General features: G+C 29.8%; 5 protein-coding genes across 8 annotated transcripts; 3 read left to right on the top strand and 2 right to left on the bottom strand.

The window, feature by feature from the left end:
* Positions 1–3933: 3933 nt before the first annotated feature.
* Positions 3934–7858, bottom strand: LOC116773152 (probable glucosamine 6-phosphate N-acetyltransferase). Of its 3 annotated transcripts, XM_032665548.2 has the most exons (7): positions 7532–7855; positions 7177–7393; positions 6488–6615; positions 6270–6331; positions 5763–5903; positions 4862–4918; positions 3934–4008 (listed from the first exon to the last, which is right to left on the bottom strand). In XM_032665548.2, the coding sequence occupies exons 1-6, from the start codon at positions 7562–7564 to the stop codon at positions 4900–4902; spliced, it is 600 nt and encodes a 199-aa protein (XP_032521439.2). In that variant the 5' UTR covers positions 7565–7855; the 3' UTR covers positions 3934–4008; positions 4862–4899. The 3 variants fall into 3 exon arrangements, with proteins under 3 accessions (XP_032521439.2, XP_061384498.1, XP_061384499.1); XM_061528514.1 differs by lacking the exon at positions 3934–4008 and having other exon boundaries at positions 4648–4918; XM_061528515.1 differs by lacking the exons at positions 3934–4008; positions 4862–4918 and having other exon boundaries at positions 5759–5903; positions 7532–7858.
* A 337-nt stretch (positions 7859–8195) lies between these two features.
* On the top strand, positions 8196–14462 carry LOC116773132 (complex I intermediate-associated protein 30, mitochondrial). Its single transcript, XM_032665528.2, has 5 exons — positions 8196–8567; positions 12926–13143; positions 13678–13863; positions 14100–14244; positions 14349–14462. Exons 1-5 carry the CDS (start codon positions 8294–8296, stop codon positions 14426–14428), a joined length of 903 nt encoding a protein of 300 aa, XP_032521419.2. The 5' UTR covers positions 8196–8293; the 3' UTR covers positions 14429–14462.
* On the top strand, positions 10015–12915 carry LOC133320361 (uncharacterized). The gene has a single exon (XM_061528513.1). The coding sequence runs from the start codon at positions 10716–10718 to the stop codon at positions 12294–12296; it is 1581 nt and encodes a 526-aa protein (XP_061384497.1). The 5' UTR covers positions 10015–10715; the 3' UTR covers positions 12297–12915.
* Positions 14463–15188: 726 nt separating the features above from the next.
* On the top strand, positions 15189–18051 carry LOC116773066 (transforming acidic coiled-coil-containing protein 3-like). Of its 2 annotated transcripts, none has more exons than XM_032665439.2 (2): positions 15189–15430; positions 15559–18051. In XM_032665439.2, exon 2 carries the CDS (start codon positions 15649–15651, stop codon positions 16609–16611), a length of 963 nt encoding a protein of 320 aa, XP_032521330.1. In that variant the 5' UTR covers positions 15189–15430; positions 15559–15648; the 3' UTR covers positions 16612–18051. The 2 variants fall into 2 exon arrangements, with proteins under 2 accessions (XP_032521330.1, XP_032521331.1); XM_032665440.2 differs by having other exon boundaries at positions 15189–15462.
* On the bottom strand, positions 18043–20257 carry LOC116773276 (probable cardiolipin synthase (CMP-forming)). The gene is made up of 5 exons (XM_032665699.2): positions 19732–20257; positions 19519–19656; positions 18725–18940; positions 18527–18622; positions 18043–18327 (listed from the first exon to the last, which is right to left on the bottom strand). Exons 1-5 carry the CDS (start codon positions 20143–20145, stop codon positions 18175–18177), a joined length of 1017 nt encoding a protein of 338 aa, XP_032521590.2. The 5' UTR covers positions 20146–20257; the 3' UTR covers positions 18043–18174.
* Positions 20258–20433: the final 176 nt, after the last annotated feature.

Below are 20433 nucleotides of genomic sequence, written 5' to 3'. Positions count from 1 at the left end.
TTTGTAAAAAACTACATACTCCCGACGTTTCGGTTACTTTTCAGCAACCGTGATCACGGGCAGACGAGATCTCGTAGTAATAAATCACGCGTAGTTTATCCAAAAAATAATTATTCATTCAAATGAATAAAACTCGTGAAAATCTTAGATCTCATTATGCGTACTGGACTTACTTCACTCCAACCATCTAGCATCGGACAGTCTTAAAACATCTGACAACGATCCATTTACAGACTTTGGAACATTCTGGAATGTCAGTTCGCTTCATGACCCTACTCACACGTGGAACAAGCATTATCATGTCCTCGTCGTATTCTTCTAAGCATACAAATCAAGTAGATTTTTCTGATTAGGATGACTTAGTTTAATGGCTGTTTTTTATTAGCTTCATTTCCTGCTTTTATTTTGGCTCGTTTCCTCTTTTTCCATACCGTATGTAGAATCCATAATGTTCGAATCGGTAGTATTTGAGCAAGCTTCTGGTTCTTCTAATGGAGCATTGGTCATGTCGGCTGTCAGATAATCCAGATCGAAAAACAAATTCATATCAAATTGGCAAATTGAAAGTATTTACATCCAGATTCCATAATATCCAGAAGAGCAGCTTTTGTGATACTTTATTAATAAAATCGGCAATATCATAGTCGGTTATCCAAAATTTGCTCTCATCCACGAGTCGCACCATTGGTGACAGGCAACTTTAAACTGTTCATGAAAGTTCTGTCGAAGGGTTGGAAGCGTATGCGTCATGTGTGCCTGAAAGCTTATTAAATAAATGTTATTATCGTGACAAAAATTGATTACCGCCAGTATCTTGTGGCTACAGTGACCATCCAATAGGAGCAACAGAGGCTCTTTAGTTTACAAACGTTTGCCTCTAGCGTGAAAGAAACTACTCATCCTTCCTTTTGCCTTTCAATTCAATCACACTTGTGCATTCATTAAAGAGGCCGGTAGCGTTCATACAGAACGAGACTGCTATATTTTTTGCTCCTCTCAGCAGAAGTAAACTTTCCCACTTGACGAACAGTCTTTGCAGCGAGAATTTTTTAATGCTTATGCATTCAGTTTACTCTAGTTTCTTCGCAATTATAAATTTTAGGAGGTGCAAATTTGTTCAATGTAATTTTAAGTTATTATAAAATTATGAACTTTAAGAGTTCGTAACGATATGTTAGAACATCCTGCATCAAAATCATAGCAGCATTGTTTTTTTTCCTCCTTGTTAAAGCGATGAGGGATCATTCGGCTAAGAAGAAAGCTAGTTTCAAACTCTTTTTTATTAATGGCAAATATCTAGCGGCTAAATCTTTAGCGTGGTCTATTAGAACTTGTTCATACTCCGTGAAAATGTGTTATTGAATCTAGTGATTGATGATTTTTACCCAGTTGCTGGCTGGCTGTAGCGTAGGGCTACGATTTGATTTTGCCAATGTACAAAACATTACCGTCCGGTGTCTCTTCACTAGGTTCATCCAGGAAATCCGCCGGTCTTTTGCGTAACTGACGAGGTAAATTTACACGGGCCGTTCGTTTTTGTATATGATTGTTTGTTAGACCGATGTTATCCAGCCATAAACAAAAGTCCTATGTAATGTAGGCTTTCAATTCACATATTTCAATCTCAATCATATGTTTACTTAAATCCGCACAGGAATCTCTTGTGTCAAGAATAATATGTAACTTATAATTGACAGAAGTATACATAACTTCAATTTTACTGAACATCTCATGGGTGATAAACAACAACAGTCCCAACAGTCTGACACAGTTTTGGCACCTCGAGCTATAGGTTTTACATCTAGCCTTTCAGATAATATATTTTCAGATCTTAGTTTTTGTGGGACACCAAAGTCTGCTAGATAGTAATCAATTTTGCCTTATACCACAAAGACGCCTGCACTTCTAAGGGCATCTTTTGACCAATCTCCTCAATGTGCTGTTCGTTTATAAAATTTCGTTTATTTTCGATTCGATTTTCACCAGTCGGCAATGATAAAAAGAAACGTTATTACTAGATATATAATAAATTATTAGTCTTTTAATGATTTAGAATAATAAACATTAGCATTACTATTTTCCGTTTATCCGTCGAATACTCGGAGATTAACGGAAAGTCAATACTATCTCCAAAGAGCAGAGTTACGAGTACATCCAGAAGAGTTTCTCAAATATTACAGGATGTCAATAAAATCCTTTGATGAGCTACATAAGCGCATACGAGATGAAATAAAAAAAAGCAAAACACTTGCACGAGATTGTGTTTGGATACAGAAGTAAAATTTACCATAACTTTAAGGTATGTATTTATTACAATAAAATCGAAATACTGTACATACAATACACTTTTAATTTACTTAAGTTTTAAAAATGCTTGAAATGTATCCTTCTGTGCAGCCTTCTGTGAAATTTCGACTGAAGTAATTGTGCAGCCTCACTATCTTCAGCACTAGTCCCTGATATAGACAACTCAGGATAATCTTGCCCGAGATTTTGCTGAGTAGTTGATTGGGTAGGTGTTACATTAGTAATTGAGTGGATAACGATAGGTTTTCCAGAGGTATTCGTAAGGTTATTTGGTTGGGGATATTTTGTTGCTGGGAGAATGAGTGGAAAGTTAGTGGTGATGGAGATTGATTTTGCAAATATAGAGTCTGTTGTGTTGATAAGTCATACTCACAAGCGCACTTATCGACTCCCTAAAATTTACTTGCCCCGGTCTCCTCTACGGTATAACCAACTCTCCCCTGTGTAACCGTATACCATCAAAAATGCCTTTCGGCTAAAATAATTTCTCTTTCCAAAACAATAGAGGCCTTGTGATAAATTCATTAAAAATTATTAACACTATTAAAACCTTTCTAAGTTTGTATTTTAAATTGTTAGATAATGGTATCGGGTGACCGCAATTTGAATAAATATTACGATTATGCTAGTCTCCTCATTTAAAATTTTCAGAAGATTTCCATTTGAAATGTACATATTAAACAGTTACATGCCCGGATTAAATTTACCCACATATGTATATATTAAATGAAACGAATGGATTAAAATTGGGCATTACCACGTATGAGTGCTGGTATTAACATTACTTAAAGAAAAAAATGCAATTACTGAGCATCGTAATGAAGCATCCAAGTTAGTAGCGAAATATTTTATTTGCGTTGTGCGAAGGCGGGAAGGCAATCCCCACATACGAACTTAACTTCTACTATTCCACATAATGCTTGGTGTTGGCGGAACATAGCGGCGTTTATATTTCTCTTGTTAAATTCAAGTACTAAGAATTGCATTACATTCTTGTTGAGATATTCATCTTTTTTAAAAACTTGCCGTCGGATGACACAAAAGATGAAACAGATCATATCAACTGCAAATGGACTTTGACAGCTGAATATTGTATTATACATTTCCAATGCTTACAAAAAAGTTATTATTAAATTATATAATTTTCAATATGAATATTGTTTTTTTTTCCTCTTTAATGGATTTCTTTCTGTATTAAGTATATTACTAGATAAGCATTCATAGACATTTAAAAAAATAGTTCTTCCTTTCCGAGGGAAAACCTAGAAATTTAGGAATAATATATTTCGGCACAATTTTGTTATAAGATTTTTAAACCCATATTTAGAGTAGCTATATATCAAAGACAATAACAATAACTACTTAGGGCCTAAACTTATTATAGCCTAACTCTTAGGCTATAATAAATTGCGAGACCCTAAAAATTTATCTTAAATTTTTTAAGTCACTAAGTTTTTTCAATCGTGATATTATACTCGTGATATTAATAAAGTATTATACCACATATAACAAAAATTACAACATTACAAAAACAAAACTAATTCAGTACTGTTTTATTAAAAACTTCAGATAAAAAACTACAGGTCCTGATATATGCCAACAAGGAAACAATTAATAACACCAAAATAGTACTAAATTTAATTATATTCAATACAACGTATTACACAAAGAATGCATTACAATAATCTCCGCCATATTAACCTGCAAAAAGAAACTCGTATAAACATTTTTTATAAGACTTCAAAAATTATGTAGTAACAACTACGAAGATTTAACGCTAGACGACTAACTGCTCCAACAAATTTTACTTAAAATCTTTACAATAGCGTACTTTATTTTAGTAGGATTACTAATAAAATATAGAGAATCGATTAAAATGTTTAAATATATAAAACAGGTGACTCTTTATTGAAAAGGAATACAATGTTGAATTGTGGCGACATTTATCAATTAATATTGTATTGACATATAAATAAAACAAGCAACTATTTAATATACAGGATTAGTAAATAAAAATTGCTATTTATAATTAATTAAGTACTTTTAAGTTACAAAGCAAGCATTAATCAAACAAACCAAATCAAAATTATTAGTCAATGTTTAAACTTTAATAAGAAACAAAACTAAAAACACGAAACTAACTTAGCTTAAACAAAACTACAAAAAATTATATATAGGTATGTAGTTATAATTTCTGCGTAACATAAATTGTAAAAAAAATAATAATACAAAAAGCCTTACAAATTACATTCCACACACTTATGTGCTAGGACACCCAAAATCAATTGATCACCCCACCAAATGTAGATTTTATAAAGGTATTAAAAAAAAACCTCAGTATAAATTCTACCTTTAATGGATAAAAAAATTGACTCTGCAACTGTAACAACATAAACAACCAAGCAGTCACAACAATCAATACAGACTAAACATTTCCAATGAATCAAAATAACAGATATATGAAGCGAATTATATGGATGGTTCACACAATGTACCCGTTACGATGGTTTGATGTATGACTCGCGATGACCGCTCGGCTGGCCGTGTTACTTACAGTTTGGAGCGCAGATCGGATGTCCCAGCGGCTAATTGTCAGGATGGTTCTTCAAATCTGGAATGCAATATAGTTTCAAGTATAATAACCTCCCAATAAATCAATATCACTATTATATGTTAAACGAATACTGTGTGTCCTTTTAAGAAAATTGCGCGAACCGATAAACGTGAAATTTAAAATACAGTTCATATAGAGAAAATATTATTATAAAGCTGTTTATTGTATTAAATATACAATAGATACTTAAATTATTTAAAATAAACGTAACACAGACTATAATAACTTTGACACACTAAATTTCAAACATATTGACATTTATATTCTAATATTGAAGTTGATTTATAGTCTCAGCAGAATCAAAGTTCTTAGTCTCTAGTCGCAACCTTGTTCATACAAAAATCCCTCTTTACATAGTTCAGTATAATATCGGCACATGACATTGGCGAAATGTATTAGGAAACGCACTAAGCAAAATAAAGAAGAAGTTGTTATATAAATATACTCAATGAGTTAATTAGTGTAGTCTTGACCTCTTGGCAATAATGATATCAGATCAGTAATTATAACAACTGGATTTTAAATAAAACTTAGAGAACAAAAAAAAATTATCTTTAGAAATAAACATTAGGTTTATATACTAATATTTTTGAGTCAATTAAAAAATATGCTAAATGTATAACAACCAAATAACACAAAAATAAACTGTTGATAATATTACATATAACTTAGGTGAAATATTCCTTAAATAAATAATATTTCAAAATCATATATAAATGTTTTAATATTATGCTATAATTACAATAAAATTTACTTCCTTATCATGGCCGAGATAAAATTAACTACTATATTGATAAGATTGATTTGATAATATGTATAGCAAAATATTATTTTTACTTACCTCATATTCATAGCGTTAGAGTTACCGGGCTCAAGTTTATAACCGAGGCTTTCATAGAACTTGATCAGTTTGTCTTTACAGTCTAATGACATCTTATAACAACCCAGTTCTTGTGCCAGTAATGATACAGTCACTACAATTCTGAAAGATTTATTGAAATTAACATTTTTTTTTTTTCAAATTTATTATCTATGCATATATGTGTACATTATTAAGTAGTTTAATCTGTTATTAAAGTACAACTATTTTTAATATGATTTCAAAGTGACATGTCAAGAATTTTTAAAAAAAGAAAATTCAAGATTCCATTGTTAAAATCATTGTTATATGATTTAGACATAATTGTTCAAGAAATTTAAAATATTTTTTTGTTTATAGTTGGATTAATGGTATCAAATTTTGTTTTTTTTTTTTCAAATATTATCCTTTTACTTACATAAAGCCATTAATTATGAAATTTAGTAATTATAAATTTGTAATATACATTTAATAAGAATATTTTCTTACAGTTTTCCTAATTGTTTTCCCCGATAAGTGTCATTCACAACTACATCCTCTAAGCGGCCTCTCTGAAAAGTGTAATTTAGATAAGGATTCCTAATTCAAATTATTTAAAAAAAAAAACATTAGTATATTTAAAATAGTTCTAACATAAACCTTGACATATATATACTCTACATTTTAAGAAAAATGCAATAGTCTTAACAAATCAAATTGAGACATACCACAGAGCAATTATGAATAAATTTTTGTTCTATTGTTAGTGTTGCAGCTCCAATTATTTTTGAAATACGCTTGTCCTCTATAACTGTCACGTAATATCCGCCAGCGCTTTTCATCTGTGTAAAACGTTCTGAAATATTTATTGATAAATAATAAGCTTATGCCAGGAACAAAATTCAATTTATGTACAATATAAAAGCAAAACGAATATGCTATAACATTATTGGAAATAGAAACATACATAATGAAATTTGAATGCCACATTTTTTTTTTCTAAAATATTAAATATGAATAATATATTATATATATTATATATATATTAAATGCACTACAATTTAAAGCAGAAATATGACTGCTAATACAATTTTAATTAGTAGGAAGAGAACTTGGGTCAATAATCACCACACCCAAGAGGCAAACAAGTTTTAGAAGGTCAACCTATTTTATTGAGATAGTAATTTGTAGACTTTTTATTAATATATTATAGTATATATATATTTTTGAGACCTGTTTTTCATCTTAGTAGTATTGAAAAAGTTGAAATGAAGTAAAGAAAATATAAATCAACAAAAATTATAAATGATTGAGAGTTTATGTCCACTCAATGAAAATTGACAGGGCAATTTCATAATTTACATGCTACTACTTATATTATTTAGTAAGCTAGTTGGTATGCTTATATGTATCTTACCATCAAATTGCTTCCGTGATATGCTACCAGTACTGGTTAACTGACTGAGAAGCTGGAGAAATCCCTTATCATAGTCAGCTCTTTGAAGTGGTCTCACAACCATCCAATCTTCTCCTGGATGAGCTGCACTGATGAAGGGATTGAATTTGGCTGGGCTCTTGCCAAAATCCAATTTTTTAAGTATATCTGGATGATAAAGATATTCCGAATTTTCGTCCTAAATAAATAACATTTGTTAGTCTTCATGATGTAACCAATGTACACATACTCTTTCACTTTACACATGATGAATGGTAAGTTTTATTATTATTGTACATTCCAGGTACTAAATTTTCTACAAGAGAAAGGTACCCACCTCCATACTATGTTGCTTTTCCATGCCCATCATTAAAATTGTATCCAGATTTAAGTAATTACTACACTTTCAGTTACAAGGTATTGTTACTGAACATCTTCGTTATTTAATTTTTTAAAGTACAAAACTGTTGTCGGCGTGGCGAACGCCGCAAGAATGATTTGTAAATGGTAATGACTACTTAGTAAATATTTAACACATTAAAGCTCAAATATCAGCAATTCGATAGAAATATGTCCATTGATTGGTTACAAAAATATAAAGGACAGCACATGTTCTTCTTAAATAAAAGCTATTGGTTTATTTATAAGAAAAGTGAAAGTATAAATATAATGTCACGAATCGAGTGCAAGACGTAGCTAGTTGAAACTAAAATTGACACATTGCCAGATCATATAAACAAAATGCTCATAATCATTAATAATAATATAATTATTACATAAAAAAAAATACAAACTTATTGTTTGTTAGCTTTATATACTAACGATGACTATAATTTTTATAAATATATATTTTTAAGAAACATTGTCCTCATACAATTTCTTTCTTCTCTACTATGTACAAACAATAATTTTAAGTAAAAAACTTTGAAATACTAATTATTTGTCGTGTTATTAAATTTTTCATTGAATTAACATAGAATTATGATAACAGCTGTTTTTGACAGCTATCAATTTTGTGAAGTCTGAATATGAAAACATTAAATAATACAATTAAAAAAAAATTAATAAACACTTGATCCTATATTTAAATCTATTGAAAATGGCCTTATACAGTAGACTCAATATTTGTAATATACGAGGGTCGACCTTACTGTATAAAACGAATATATTAAACAATTGTCCTAGCTTAAATGAGGTTTCAAAACGTTGTTTATTTTGGGAGAAGGAAAGAAAAGCAGGATACGATCCCAAAGATAAAGTAAGCACCTTTATGCATATAAGAAATGGTATGAAGGAACTTAAAACTGAATTTAAATTATTATCTCAAGAAATTAAGGAACATGTGTCCCATCCTGTACTTTTTGCAAGACCTGGTATGTAGCTTTTGTTTGTTATTACAAATAATATTCTTTTCATACTTTCATTATCATGATCATCCTCAGGCTAGAATAATCAATTGTTGTATAAAGATCTCCATGGACTTTTGTCACCAATCCCAGTTTTTATACTTTGTAATCTCTTGAGACAATTTTATACTTATCAGGTTGTCCATAAATCTATGCTGCACTTAGATTAGAAGTACATGATCACTATTCAATCAATCTACCCATGTGGGCAATCTATTGTCACTTGAGACTGTAAACTATAAAAGTTATATTAATTACTTTAATTCTGCTATGGATTTCGTCTAGTGAATTTAACAGCATTACCCTTCTTATTTCCATCTGTACACAGCTTAAAGTACTGAGCATTACTTCTCAGATCCAATGGTGATACAGCTCAAGAATCATTGTCAGATTAAACATATGTAAAAAACATCTTGTCTTCATAGCTGGTGTATTATTTTTGAATTTTATAAATAAGTTGATTACATTTGCAAGAAAATATGCAGAACTGTTAAATGAACATAAAACATTATTTTTCATACAAAATTTTGCTCAAATTTGGACCTAAAGAAAAAGTTATTGTATATAAAAATATAATCATAATAAATATTATATATTTTTCATAATGAAGAAGAATAAACACATTGACTTCTATAAAACTATTTTTTTACGAAGTAACTATACATTATTGGTTACTTGTATATATTTCTATGTATGTATATTTTTATTAATTTTAAACTAGTAATATTTAGTACATACACTTACTTTGCACTAAGACCATAAACATTATTTAAAAAAAGCATCTCATTTTATCGTCCCCCTAAGGCAAGTACCAATATTTTTACTTTTCAATTTTTTTTTTAAGCTATGCATTATAATGCAATATAGTATGAAATATAATAATAATTAGTGGTTTGGGCAAGCAAGATGTTTAAAAAAAACTTTGTAATCTTAATTTACTTAAATACAAAATGTATATTTAAGATTGTATTAATAATAAAATAATAAAAGTACATTGTAAGCTACTACGTCAACAACCATTCGTGTGAATTTATTATACAAAACAATAACGAGAAAAGGAGATACAAATGAGTGTAATTAATTATCTCAAATTATACCGTCATTTGCATAAATAATCAACATCGTTCAAGTTTAAAAAATCACAGAACATCATAAACGAAGAGCATCATTGTAATTATTCAATAACCCAAATGTCCTTTTCCACTTTTTGTTATATTTTCTTTTACACATAGTATTTATTTACTATCGCTTGAAAAGTATACTTTAGTTTTATATAGAGGCTAAAAATGTAGTAATTTGACTTTAATGCGTGGAAAAATGAGATTGAAAAAAAACTTAATCTATTTCTGTGTACGTAGTAGTAACTAAACTCTTTTAGACGATGTAATTTAAAAAAAAGTTGTTTATATATTTATTCTATCATTTCAGTTTTGAAATGTGGTATTCATCAGGCTTTAGCTTCCTTTTTACTAATTACAGTTGAAACCTTCGAATTTTTTGACATTGATTTTTAATTTATCCACTTCGTTCATTCTATCATTTTAGAAATGTTTTTTTTTTTAAATAACCTAATATGGTAATCCGAGAATTGTATACCATACTCATTTATTTATTTACTTTGTTAAGATTTAAATTTACATATTGCCATCACATTTAAGTCTTTGAGGTTGAAGACACAACATTTAGGTTAATAAGTACGAACAAGTGAAAACTCCTAAATTTATCAAATAAACAAAATTATTTACCATTAACCACCGATTTGTAACTAATTTACAATTTTTTTCTCATTACTGTGTATATTATGGCGTAATTTATTATACGGTCTTTAATAATTATTGTCATCAAAATATTTCTGATGGCTGAATGTATCGGGTCTTAGGCTCGTTCATTATTTCTGGCCAGTGTGAAAAAAAAATCAAACCGCCTGTTCTTGACATTTTAACTTAGCCCGTTTAAAATTGGTATCCGTTATTTTCGTTGTGACCGGATTTATAATATTAACCGACTCGAGATTGTGTTCTGATATATTATTTCTGCTTTACTCAGTGTTGTGGTGAATTTAAAGTGATAATTTGTTTTGAAAGAAATGCGGTAGCTGAGAAAATTTCTTAACGAATGATTTCAAATATTTTATCAAGTAAAACTCCACATCTACGTTATGACAAATGTGAATTAAATAATATCTATCAAAAATTTCAAAGTGTTTTAAATAAATCTATTGAAAGTTGTGGGTCACGGGAGAACATGTTGTCTTCGAGAGCAAGTACCGTTGCATCAGATGAAAGTTTTATTACTCCTGTGTCTTCGATGGGAGATCTCATGGCGATGTCACCAAGGAAGCCGAGGGAATTAGACCAACCTGATGTCACCAGTGACCTACTTACCGGTTCTGATTTTGATAGTATATGTGACGTTACTATGCAAGAGGTGCCTTTGTATGACGATAATTTGTTTATTGACGCAAACAGTTTAGATTATTTAGTAAAATGTGCAGAATCAAACCGAAACCACACTATGATAGATAGAGGTAAAGAAAGTTTATTTGTGAAATTTGATCCTTTATATGCAAAGCAGTTATTGAATAATTCAGAACCTTCACATGAAGTGTCACATTTGGAGTCCATAGATGGTGATATTGGTTATGAAACAGGAAGCAGCACATCAGCAATGGCTGATAATAATGTGGCTTCACCAAAACATACCCTGTCAGCAGGATCTATTGTATCAAAATGTACTAAAGATAAACCAACTCAAGTAGTTCCACCTGTAGTAAGTAATGAACTGTCTAAGGCCAGTGTGGCCCAAACAAGAACTACACCAGTTCTTCTTCGCAGTGTTTCAGCTATATTAGCTCCAACACAAGCTACAGAGAGACTTATAAACTTTTCTGATAACACCCCTATTGCTGCACCAAGAAGTCCACGTCAGTGTCGTCAATCAACTTATGCATCTCAGGAAGTGGATCGATTGCATTCGCTTAGAATCATATTACAAAACCAAGATCAGGAAGTATTACAATTAAGACAGGAGAACAGAGAACTCAAATCTTCACTTCAAGACCTTCAACATAACTGCACACGCACAAATGAGGAGTTAGAAAAAAAGGTTAAGAAACTCACCGATGAAAGGGACAGTCTATTGGAAAGAGAAATAAAATTAATTAAACAGGTTAATGACAAAACATTGAGTCATAAACAAATGTGCATAGTTATGGAGGAGTATGAAAAAACAATATCATCATTAATTGGTGAACAGCAAAAAGAAAAACTGTTTTCCCAAGAGTTGTATGACAAATTAACTTTGGAAAGAGACGAAGCTCTCAAACATCTGTCCAGTATGGAAAGCTCCTTTAATGATTTACTAGCAAAATATGAGAAATGTAAGAGTGTTATTATGGAGTCTAGAGACAAAGAAAAGATTCTTAATAACAAAATTAATGAATACGAATCAGGAATGCAAAAGTATGAAGCCTTATATAACAATCTTAAACAAGTAACCTCTGATAATCTTGAAAAGGCTAATGAAGAACTGGAAAATGTTAAAAAATCTCATAGTGTTGATATAACTAAGCTGAATGCCATTATAAAGAAGCACGAAATCATGATCTCCTCCCTGCAAGAGTCTTTAGCTCAAAAGACAAGGGATAATGAGGAATTGACGCGTATCTGCGATCAGCTTATCAATGAAGTGCGTTAGTTATGTTTTTGAAAATTGTTGTGGCACATATTTTATACTTGTTTCATTGTAGTTTTTTCAAACTTTATTGTAATTAGGTCTATGTTTTATAAAATTAGGAAAGTTTTGAGTTATTTTTTGGTAAAAATTACTTGCCATAATTTTCTGATTGTGTACTATTTATTCAGACATTTCATCTCCGTCCCAATGTTGAGGAATTTTGTTAGATCCAAGATTCCCAAGACTAATTCTTAGTTTTTTTTTTTTTGATAATTCAAATTAACTTGATTTATATAGAATCTCGTTTTCTTAAGTAATAATGTTTGAAAGTATTAAGTATTTGTAGTGACTCCATTTAATGACATTTTAATTATTACTATTTGAGACAACAATATACTTAAGTTATAAATATTGTTTCATTTTCCTTTATACCCAACGTATAAAACGAGCTACAGATCCTCACAAACGAATTACGAATTCTTCGCCGACTAACAACATACCTTTTACCTTTTTTAATTAAACAGGTATTGTATTTTTAACAATAAAAAATGTTTTGAATGCCAATTGGTGCCATTGAAAGTACAGAAGCAAAAGATATACAGTTCATCAAATGGGAGCACTTTTCTCAAGTTGCATTATTTCCATTTTAGGCGAGACAGATTTATTATGGTGCTTTAACGAGACAAATGAATTAAATAAGTTTGTAACAACATGTGATAGTGACCATAATGAGGGTTACAGTTCCTGTGCCTTTGACATGAGCCCAGCTGGACGAGGATTGTTCCACGGATACCTCGACACCAGAACACCTAAAGATGGACGTATTAAAAAATCAGGTTATTGTGCCATTCGTTCAAAACGAGTCAGGGTTAGTATTTAAAAGTTTTTTGATAAAAAGTAAAAAAATAAACAAGCCAAGATGATGACCCAATTAAATTCAAAATTATTACTTAATACTTTATATTCGTGAACATAAATATGGATAGTTTGCCATTCGTTAAAATTTTACGATTTAATTACTCCAGTTAATCTTATCTAATCATCAACCAACGATTAATAATATGATGAATATATTTGCCAAGGCCCAAATAAAATTGTGATAATTTGACTGTTGTTTTAAAATGGTAAATAACTGTAGGTACTTGGTTTATAATCAACAACTATGCACTAAATGCAAGAAAGTTTTGTGATCCATTCCCTACCTTGAACATACTAAATGACAATGAAAATATAAATGTATGTTTAGTTACTTTACATAATTTGTAATAATATATATATATTTTTAAAAAAATGTGACCCATACCCAAAAATATATACCACATTAAAATCTTATTTCTTAGCGATGTTTATAAATTTTATTACGGTGTTTTGAAAACTTTTGATAAATATAAATTTATTCCAGAAAGCCTTCAAACGTGAAGCTACATATGACTGGAATCTGTATAACACGCTAGTGTTAAAAGTAAGGGGCGACGGTCGGTCTTATTTGTTAAATATTTCGTGCGAGGGCTATTACGATATAACGTGGAATGATATATACCATTACGTTTTATACACTAGAGGAGGACCCTACTGGCAAATAGCCAAGGTAATGTTAGTACTTCTGTAAGTACACCCACAACTTGAAAATATTTAAGGAATAAGTTCGTCAAGAAAAGTTATTATTAAGAAATATTTTTTCCTAGAATAAAGTTATTTAATTCATAATCATGAATTGTACTTTAAGTTGATTAACCATCCGTTTATTTGTTAATAACCTTACATATGAAGCAATGAACTTTTGTGGCCAATTTGATTAAATATCCTATTTTTTTTTTGTTTTAGATTCCTTTTTCAAAGTTTATTTTAGGATCAAAAGGAAGATTACAGGATAAGCAAACAAGAATGAGGCTAGATAGAGTGACACATTTTGGAATATCATGTGGTGACAAAATAAATGGAGTTTTTAATCTCGAAATTGAATACGTTGGTAGGTTTCAAATTGCTTATTATTATTGTTTATTTAAAATTTAAATTTCACTTACATTACATTTACTACATAGTCAATTCTAAAATTCTACGAATTTCTTACAGGCTTAGAATTTGATCCCACGCACGATGAACAGTTTGCATACGAAATGTATAAGACCGATAGGTATATAGTCGGAGTTTAAAAATAATTTGAATTAATAAATAATAAGTAATTTATATATTTTTTTATTTCAATGTTCCCACTGACAATATGTTTTTTAAAAATCCCTGTAATTATACTTAAATATAGTAATATGATAAATAATAGTTTAAAATAAATGCATCAATTCAAACTAAACTTTAAATATTTATCTCTTTTCCGTTTGTAGTTTCTTATAGTAGTTTACAACTGACTTAGTCATTATTTTAGCTTAGTTCAAATAATCTTGAAATAATTACTATTTTTTTTTTTGAATATATTGCAAAAATATTTTAAAACTCAATATAATCAAATTGATCTTTACGAATATTTCTCTATCATTTCTCATTTTATTCTCATATATTCCTATCATGTATATTATAATACACTGATGATTTTGAGAATAAAAATAAAAATTACTTTTTTAATAATAATTAATCAATAAAAATTACTTTTTTAATAATTAACCTTTTCAAATAGCTTTCAATCCATTATTTACAATATAAGAAGGCAGTAACATAATGTGCAAGTTTGTAATGTGATTTAAAAAATGAGATGTCTATTGTCGATGATCATTCGAGGGCTACGTTATTTTCATCGGTACTTTACAAGGGAAACTTTTAAAAACTTTGTACTTATTTTAAATTAATATTTTTTGGGTACTTAAAATAGGTCACTTAGGTACACACAATATAATTAAACTAGCTAATAAATATTGAAAACGATATTGTCTGTGCACCACAAATCCTTACATAAGCTGTGGAAAAACTGATGTCATCCATCCGTCGACCATTAAATGAAAAATCTGTCTGATCGCAAATGAAAATATTTAAAAAATAGTGATTTTGTGGAGTGCTAAGAAACGCGATAATATTAAATAGTAATTTTTTCGTTGAGCAATTGTAGTGATACTTATAACTTGAATAGTGAAATTATTGTATTTACTGTTCTATGCGTGGGATGTTGTTAATTGTTTAGTAATTTGGCAAAAAAATTACCAATTTCAGTACGTATTACTTAGTTTGATTATTTGATTAAGTAAGTTAAGTAAATTTATAAGTTTTTTTATTAAAATTGCTGCATGCCGAAACAATGGCATTGTCCTTGGATATTTATTTCTTTTACTGATTTTAGGTAACCATGTCCGTGGAAATAAGCTAAATATTATATATACTTATTGAAAAAAGTGCTGTTAGCATTCTCGTGTAGATTGTGTAAAGTACCATGTCAGGTACAGAGCAAATTGTGAACTCTATACAACAGTTATCTGTGCAGCCAAGTAATAGTGGCCACACTGAAAAACCGACGCAGGTAGTCACTCCTGCTGTAAACAGGAGTCAGGCATCTGCAACGAAAGTTACTCCTGTAAAGTCAAGTACTGTTTCACCTGCTATTGCAACTATTGACAGACTTCTTAGTTTGGGTGCTACTCCACCTCCACCTCCTGTCATTACAAGAACCTCAGACATGGATCCCCACACAGTTGAACAGTTACGAGCTGTCAAAGAAATGTTGACAGCTCAAGAGGAAGAAGCTCAAAGTCTGCGAGATCTTAATCGAGATCTCCGTGAAAGATTGGAAGAATGTGAATCTAAAATTAAAAAATTGACTGAACAAAATGAGGAATACTCTGAAAAGGAGAAAGCACTTTCTCAACGTGTTGCAGAGAAAGTCAGAAATAATAAACAGATGAGTGTGGTGATGGAAGAATATGAGCGTACTATATCATCATTGATTGGAGAGAGGGAAACTGAGGCTAAGAGATGGACTGAGGAACGCGCAACACTATTGAGAGAAAGAGATGAAGCTGCTGCACACTTGGCTTCCATGGAACATGCATTCAATGATGTTCACACAAAATATGAAAGATGTAAAGTTATCATCCAAGGATACAAAACCAATGAGGAAACTTTGAAGAGAACCGTTGAAGAGAATAATGATGCCATACAAAAACTGGAGGCCAGATATGAAACGTTGAGACAGCATGCTATGCAACAACTCAACAAAGCTAATGCTGAATTAGACACAGTGAAGAAGACTCATCAAGCTGAAATATTGAAATTGAATGCTATGCTCAAAAAGAGTGAGGTCCACGCCTCTTCCTTACAAGAATCATTAGTGCAGAAAATTAAAGATAATGAAGAGCTTACAGCAATATGTGATGAGCTTATTAATAAAGTGGGTTAATTCGTACATACATACATCAAACTCATTGACCATACTCATAATCACTTATAACTAACGCTAATCGTAACAACATAGAGTACACTAATCATAACAAAATACTTAAGCAAGTGCTGTTACCATTTTATATAAAAATTACATTGTATGTAATGTATTTAATATTATGTGCAATCCTAAATAACAGTTTTTATTTTTGTACAACATGCTATATGATTTATCATTAAGTTTTAATATCTTATGACATTTTTATTCTTTATAAAAATATAATTTTGTGTCATATCCGAAACAACACCTGGTGCTTAGCAAATAGGCCATTAATAACTGCTTAACAAAACCTCGTGCAATAGTGGCTATTGTAACCCTGGAAATTTATTAGATTTGTGCCCATAAGAATGCTTCAATTTAAGAACAATTGAGAGCAATATGTTTGATTATACTCAAACCCACATCAGACAGAACACTTAGTAAGATTTAAATGTTTTTAATGCTAGCTGCCATAAGTAATTAATTTAAATAAATTTTTTAATATATATATATATTATAAGAATAATTTGTTATATTTGTGCTTTCTAAATATTAACATTATTAATTATTATTACAATATTGTGTTACATTAAGTGTAAGTTTCTTATAATATAAGTGTGTATTAGTTTAATCAGGCTCTAAATTTTTGCTTGTTTTGTTGATCTAGTCTTTATAAATTTTTCAGAATTGTTATGTTATTCTGCTTATTTGCTATGGTCGAGATTATAGTATTGTAACTATAAAATAATATTTTAAGAGTGTTTAGTGAAACGAGTGTGAGTGGACTTATTCTCATAATCATAGTAACATTTCTCAATGCCAGCTCTGTAGTAAACAAGATTTTTGTTCCTATTAATCAATGAAAAGAGATTAATATTCACGATCACTTATTCAGGATTCAATTAAAGTAAGCTAGTTTTGGTTGTATAGTGTGCCTTGATGAGAATTAACTGACCATCCACTCAGTCCAAAGTAATAAAACTAATAATTTCAATAAAAATTAGGATTAGAACTAATGTCCAATACCTAGTTAATAGTGAACACTGCAAAAGTATTACAGCTAGTAATATTATGGCACTATCGTTGATTTAACAGGAATGTAACATAAAAGAATAATTGGCAATATAATAATTTTTGTTTTTGTAACTTAACATATACCAACATTCCACATTTGTAATAATTTACGTATTAAAAAATGTTTCGCCTATATTTTACAAGCTCCTCTTTGATTCAGATCCCTCAGTACATGTAATCGTCTTAGTTGTATATCAAAATTTTTGCTTTAAAATTTGTTTAAATTAGTCCATAAGTATAATTTTGTACTTTATAATATTTTTTATAATATGAGTATTTAATGCATCATGTGCAAGTTATTCATGTGAATAGAATGAGGAAATAAAATTATCCCTATTTTATACATATTGAGCTTTTATTTGATAATCCATGTAGTACTGTTAACATTTACATAATATACTTTGAATGACACCCAAATTATTCAACAATTCTTTAAATAGGAAGACTGTACAAAAATGCTTAATAAACTCATAACTTTTTCTTTAAGACTTTGTAAGTATCCTTACTGACTAGATAACTAATAGCTGATACAATAGTAGAAGCAGCTGTGATTCCACAAAGAGCTTGAAGCGCTGGATGGTCGACATATCCAAAAACAGGCGATGCCAATGTTGTTCCTACCTGGGGATTGATAGATTTTGTGAAATAACATACAGAATAAATGAACCTAATAAATAACAATGACTATATTGCCTTTCTATTTACATAATAATGGTAAGAAAATTAAAACGTTAAAATTCATATAATATGTAATTTATATACATCATAAGATCCAAAAAATATGTTATTACAATAATTGATATTAGAATTTGAGTCTTACGAGCAACAGTTGAACGGCTGTATTGAGTTTGCTAATGAATGTGGGCGCTAATTGGGCAGTCGCGTGTGTAGCGTCAAAATACCGACTCAGAGTTTTCTGTAACAATTCATTAGTTGTTCACTTAGGATGCAAGCAAATTAACTAGGTCATCTAGAGTTATGTCATTCAGTGTACAATTTTCATTTTGCATAAACTTACTGGCGGAGGTAAACTTATATATCTGATGACAAAACCGGCCGCAACTAGTGCTGCGTCTCGAGCCACTATCAGAAGTGTTAGATACAGTGGTATTAATTCTTGCCATGTAAGACTTATGAAGAGAGTTGCTATCAATACTTTATCAGCCATTGGATCAAGAAAAGATCCCATTTTAGATGATTGACCTTCCCAATTCCGAGCTATGTAACCATCAAGCTGAAACACAATACATAATTTTATAAACAAATATAAGTCATTTAAAAATAAAGTCAGTAACAAATAACACTTAATACTGACTGATTAGTTAGATTTGTAGCTTTTACACAAGTTTGGGTAGTCACACTATAAAGGTGTTTGAAATTTTTCATTTCTAAACCTATGTTAAATGTTCTAAGATTTTTATTGTGGAAAACTGGATATGTGGCAGTTGTGATGAGACCTTGCCAACTCGCAATAAGGGTACTGCTGGATTGTATGGATAATACAACTGATAAGTAAATGTATGGTTAGTTTGCTATTTTTAAAACCATTTAAATCTAATATTTAAGTTTGTTTATGTTATGTATGAAGGTTTGTTAAATAAACAAGTATCTATTTATATTGCCTTTATTCATAAAACATCTTGTATATTACTTTTTTCCTCAATAATTATATTTAAAAATAAAAAATGGATAAATAGTTAATAAGTAAGTTCATAAAAATAAATTTGGTTATATATACATAAATAAATATATATAAATATACATTACAGAAGAGAAATAGGATATAAACAACATAAAATAACTGTTTCTTACCAAATCTGTAAAACCTGCAAAAACAAGCAATCCTAGAGCCAAGTTATAATTATCTTGCAGAATTACATATCCCAAATATGGAGACATTGCTATCCTAGCAACACATAAAACATTTGGAATTGTGAATATGTTTTCTCTCTGCAACATGAGTACGAGTTAGACAATAAAAACTTTGGTCTTTTAACAGTAATTTAATATTGTTATTTTACATACTTCTACAACTCCTTCAATTTTTTCTCTAACTTTTGCTTTCGTCTCTAGTATATCTTTTACCAGATGATCTTTTTTTAATTTTAATATTTGCCCTGTGACTTCCCTCTGGTGTCTTAAATCTTTAACCAATTCTTCACCTTTCTGTCTAATTTTTTGTTCGGTATCCTTAATTTGTACCTTTTTTTGTTCGAATACATTTTTGATTGACTCTGCCTTCTTTTCTATTTCTAAGAAATGCTTCTTACTATCTGATGAATAAAAACATACAATCGAAGAAAGTTTAATTGGAATTTTATCTATTTGCCGCCTTGTCAAATCGTTTTGAACAGTAAATCTACTTGATTGTACGATTTGATTATTACGTATTCGTATCGTTTTAAATTGGTTTAACAATTTTAACGTACAAAATCTCATATTTCTTAATCGATAGTATTAGGTTTAAATATTGAAATCTTATTTTAGACTATTATAACTTTCTAGTACATATTACAAAACTTAAACAAAATAAATAATTGACACTTGATACTTCAAAGCCAGTTCTGACGTTTGACAAATGACATGTCACACACACAAATTGTCTGTGTGCGGAAACAAACTTTTCCTAAAACAGTAAATTAGTAATTGTAATTATTTTACTTGATCATACATAATAAAATATATATCTTTACATAATTTATTCCAGTTGTATCATAATCATACTAG

Source organism: Danaus plexippus (assembly GCF_018135715.1).
Source record: "Danaus plexippus chromosome 18 unlocalized genomic scaffold, MEX_DaPlex mxdp_20, whole genome shotgun sequence".
Lineage (NCBI taxonomy): Eukaryota > Metazoa > Arthropoda > Insecta > Lepidoptera > Nymphalidae > Danaus > Danaus plexippus.
This window is presented reverse-complemented; position numbering and strand designations above follow the sequence as displayed.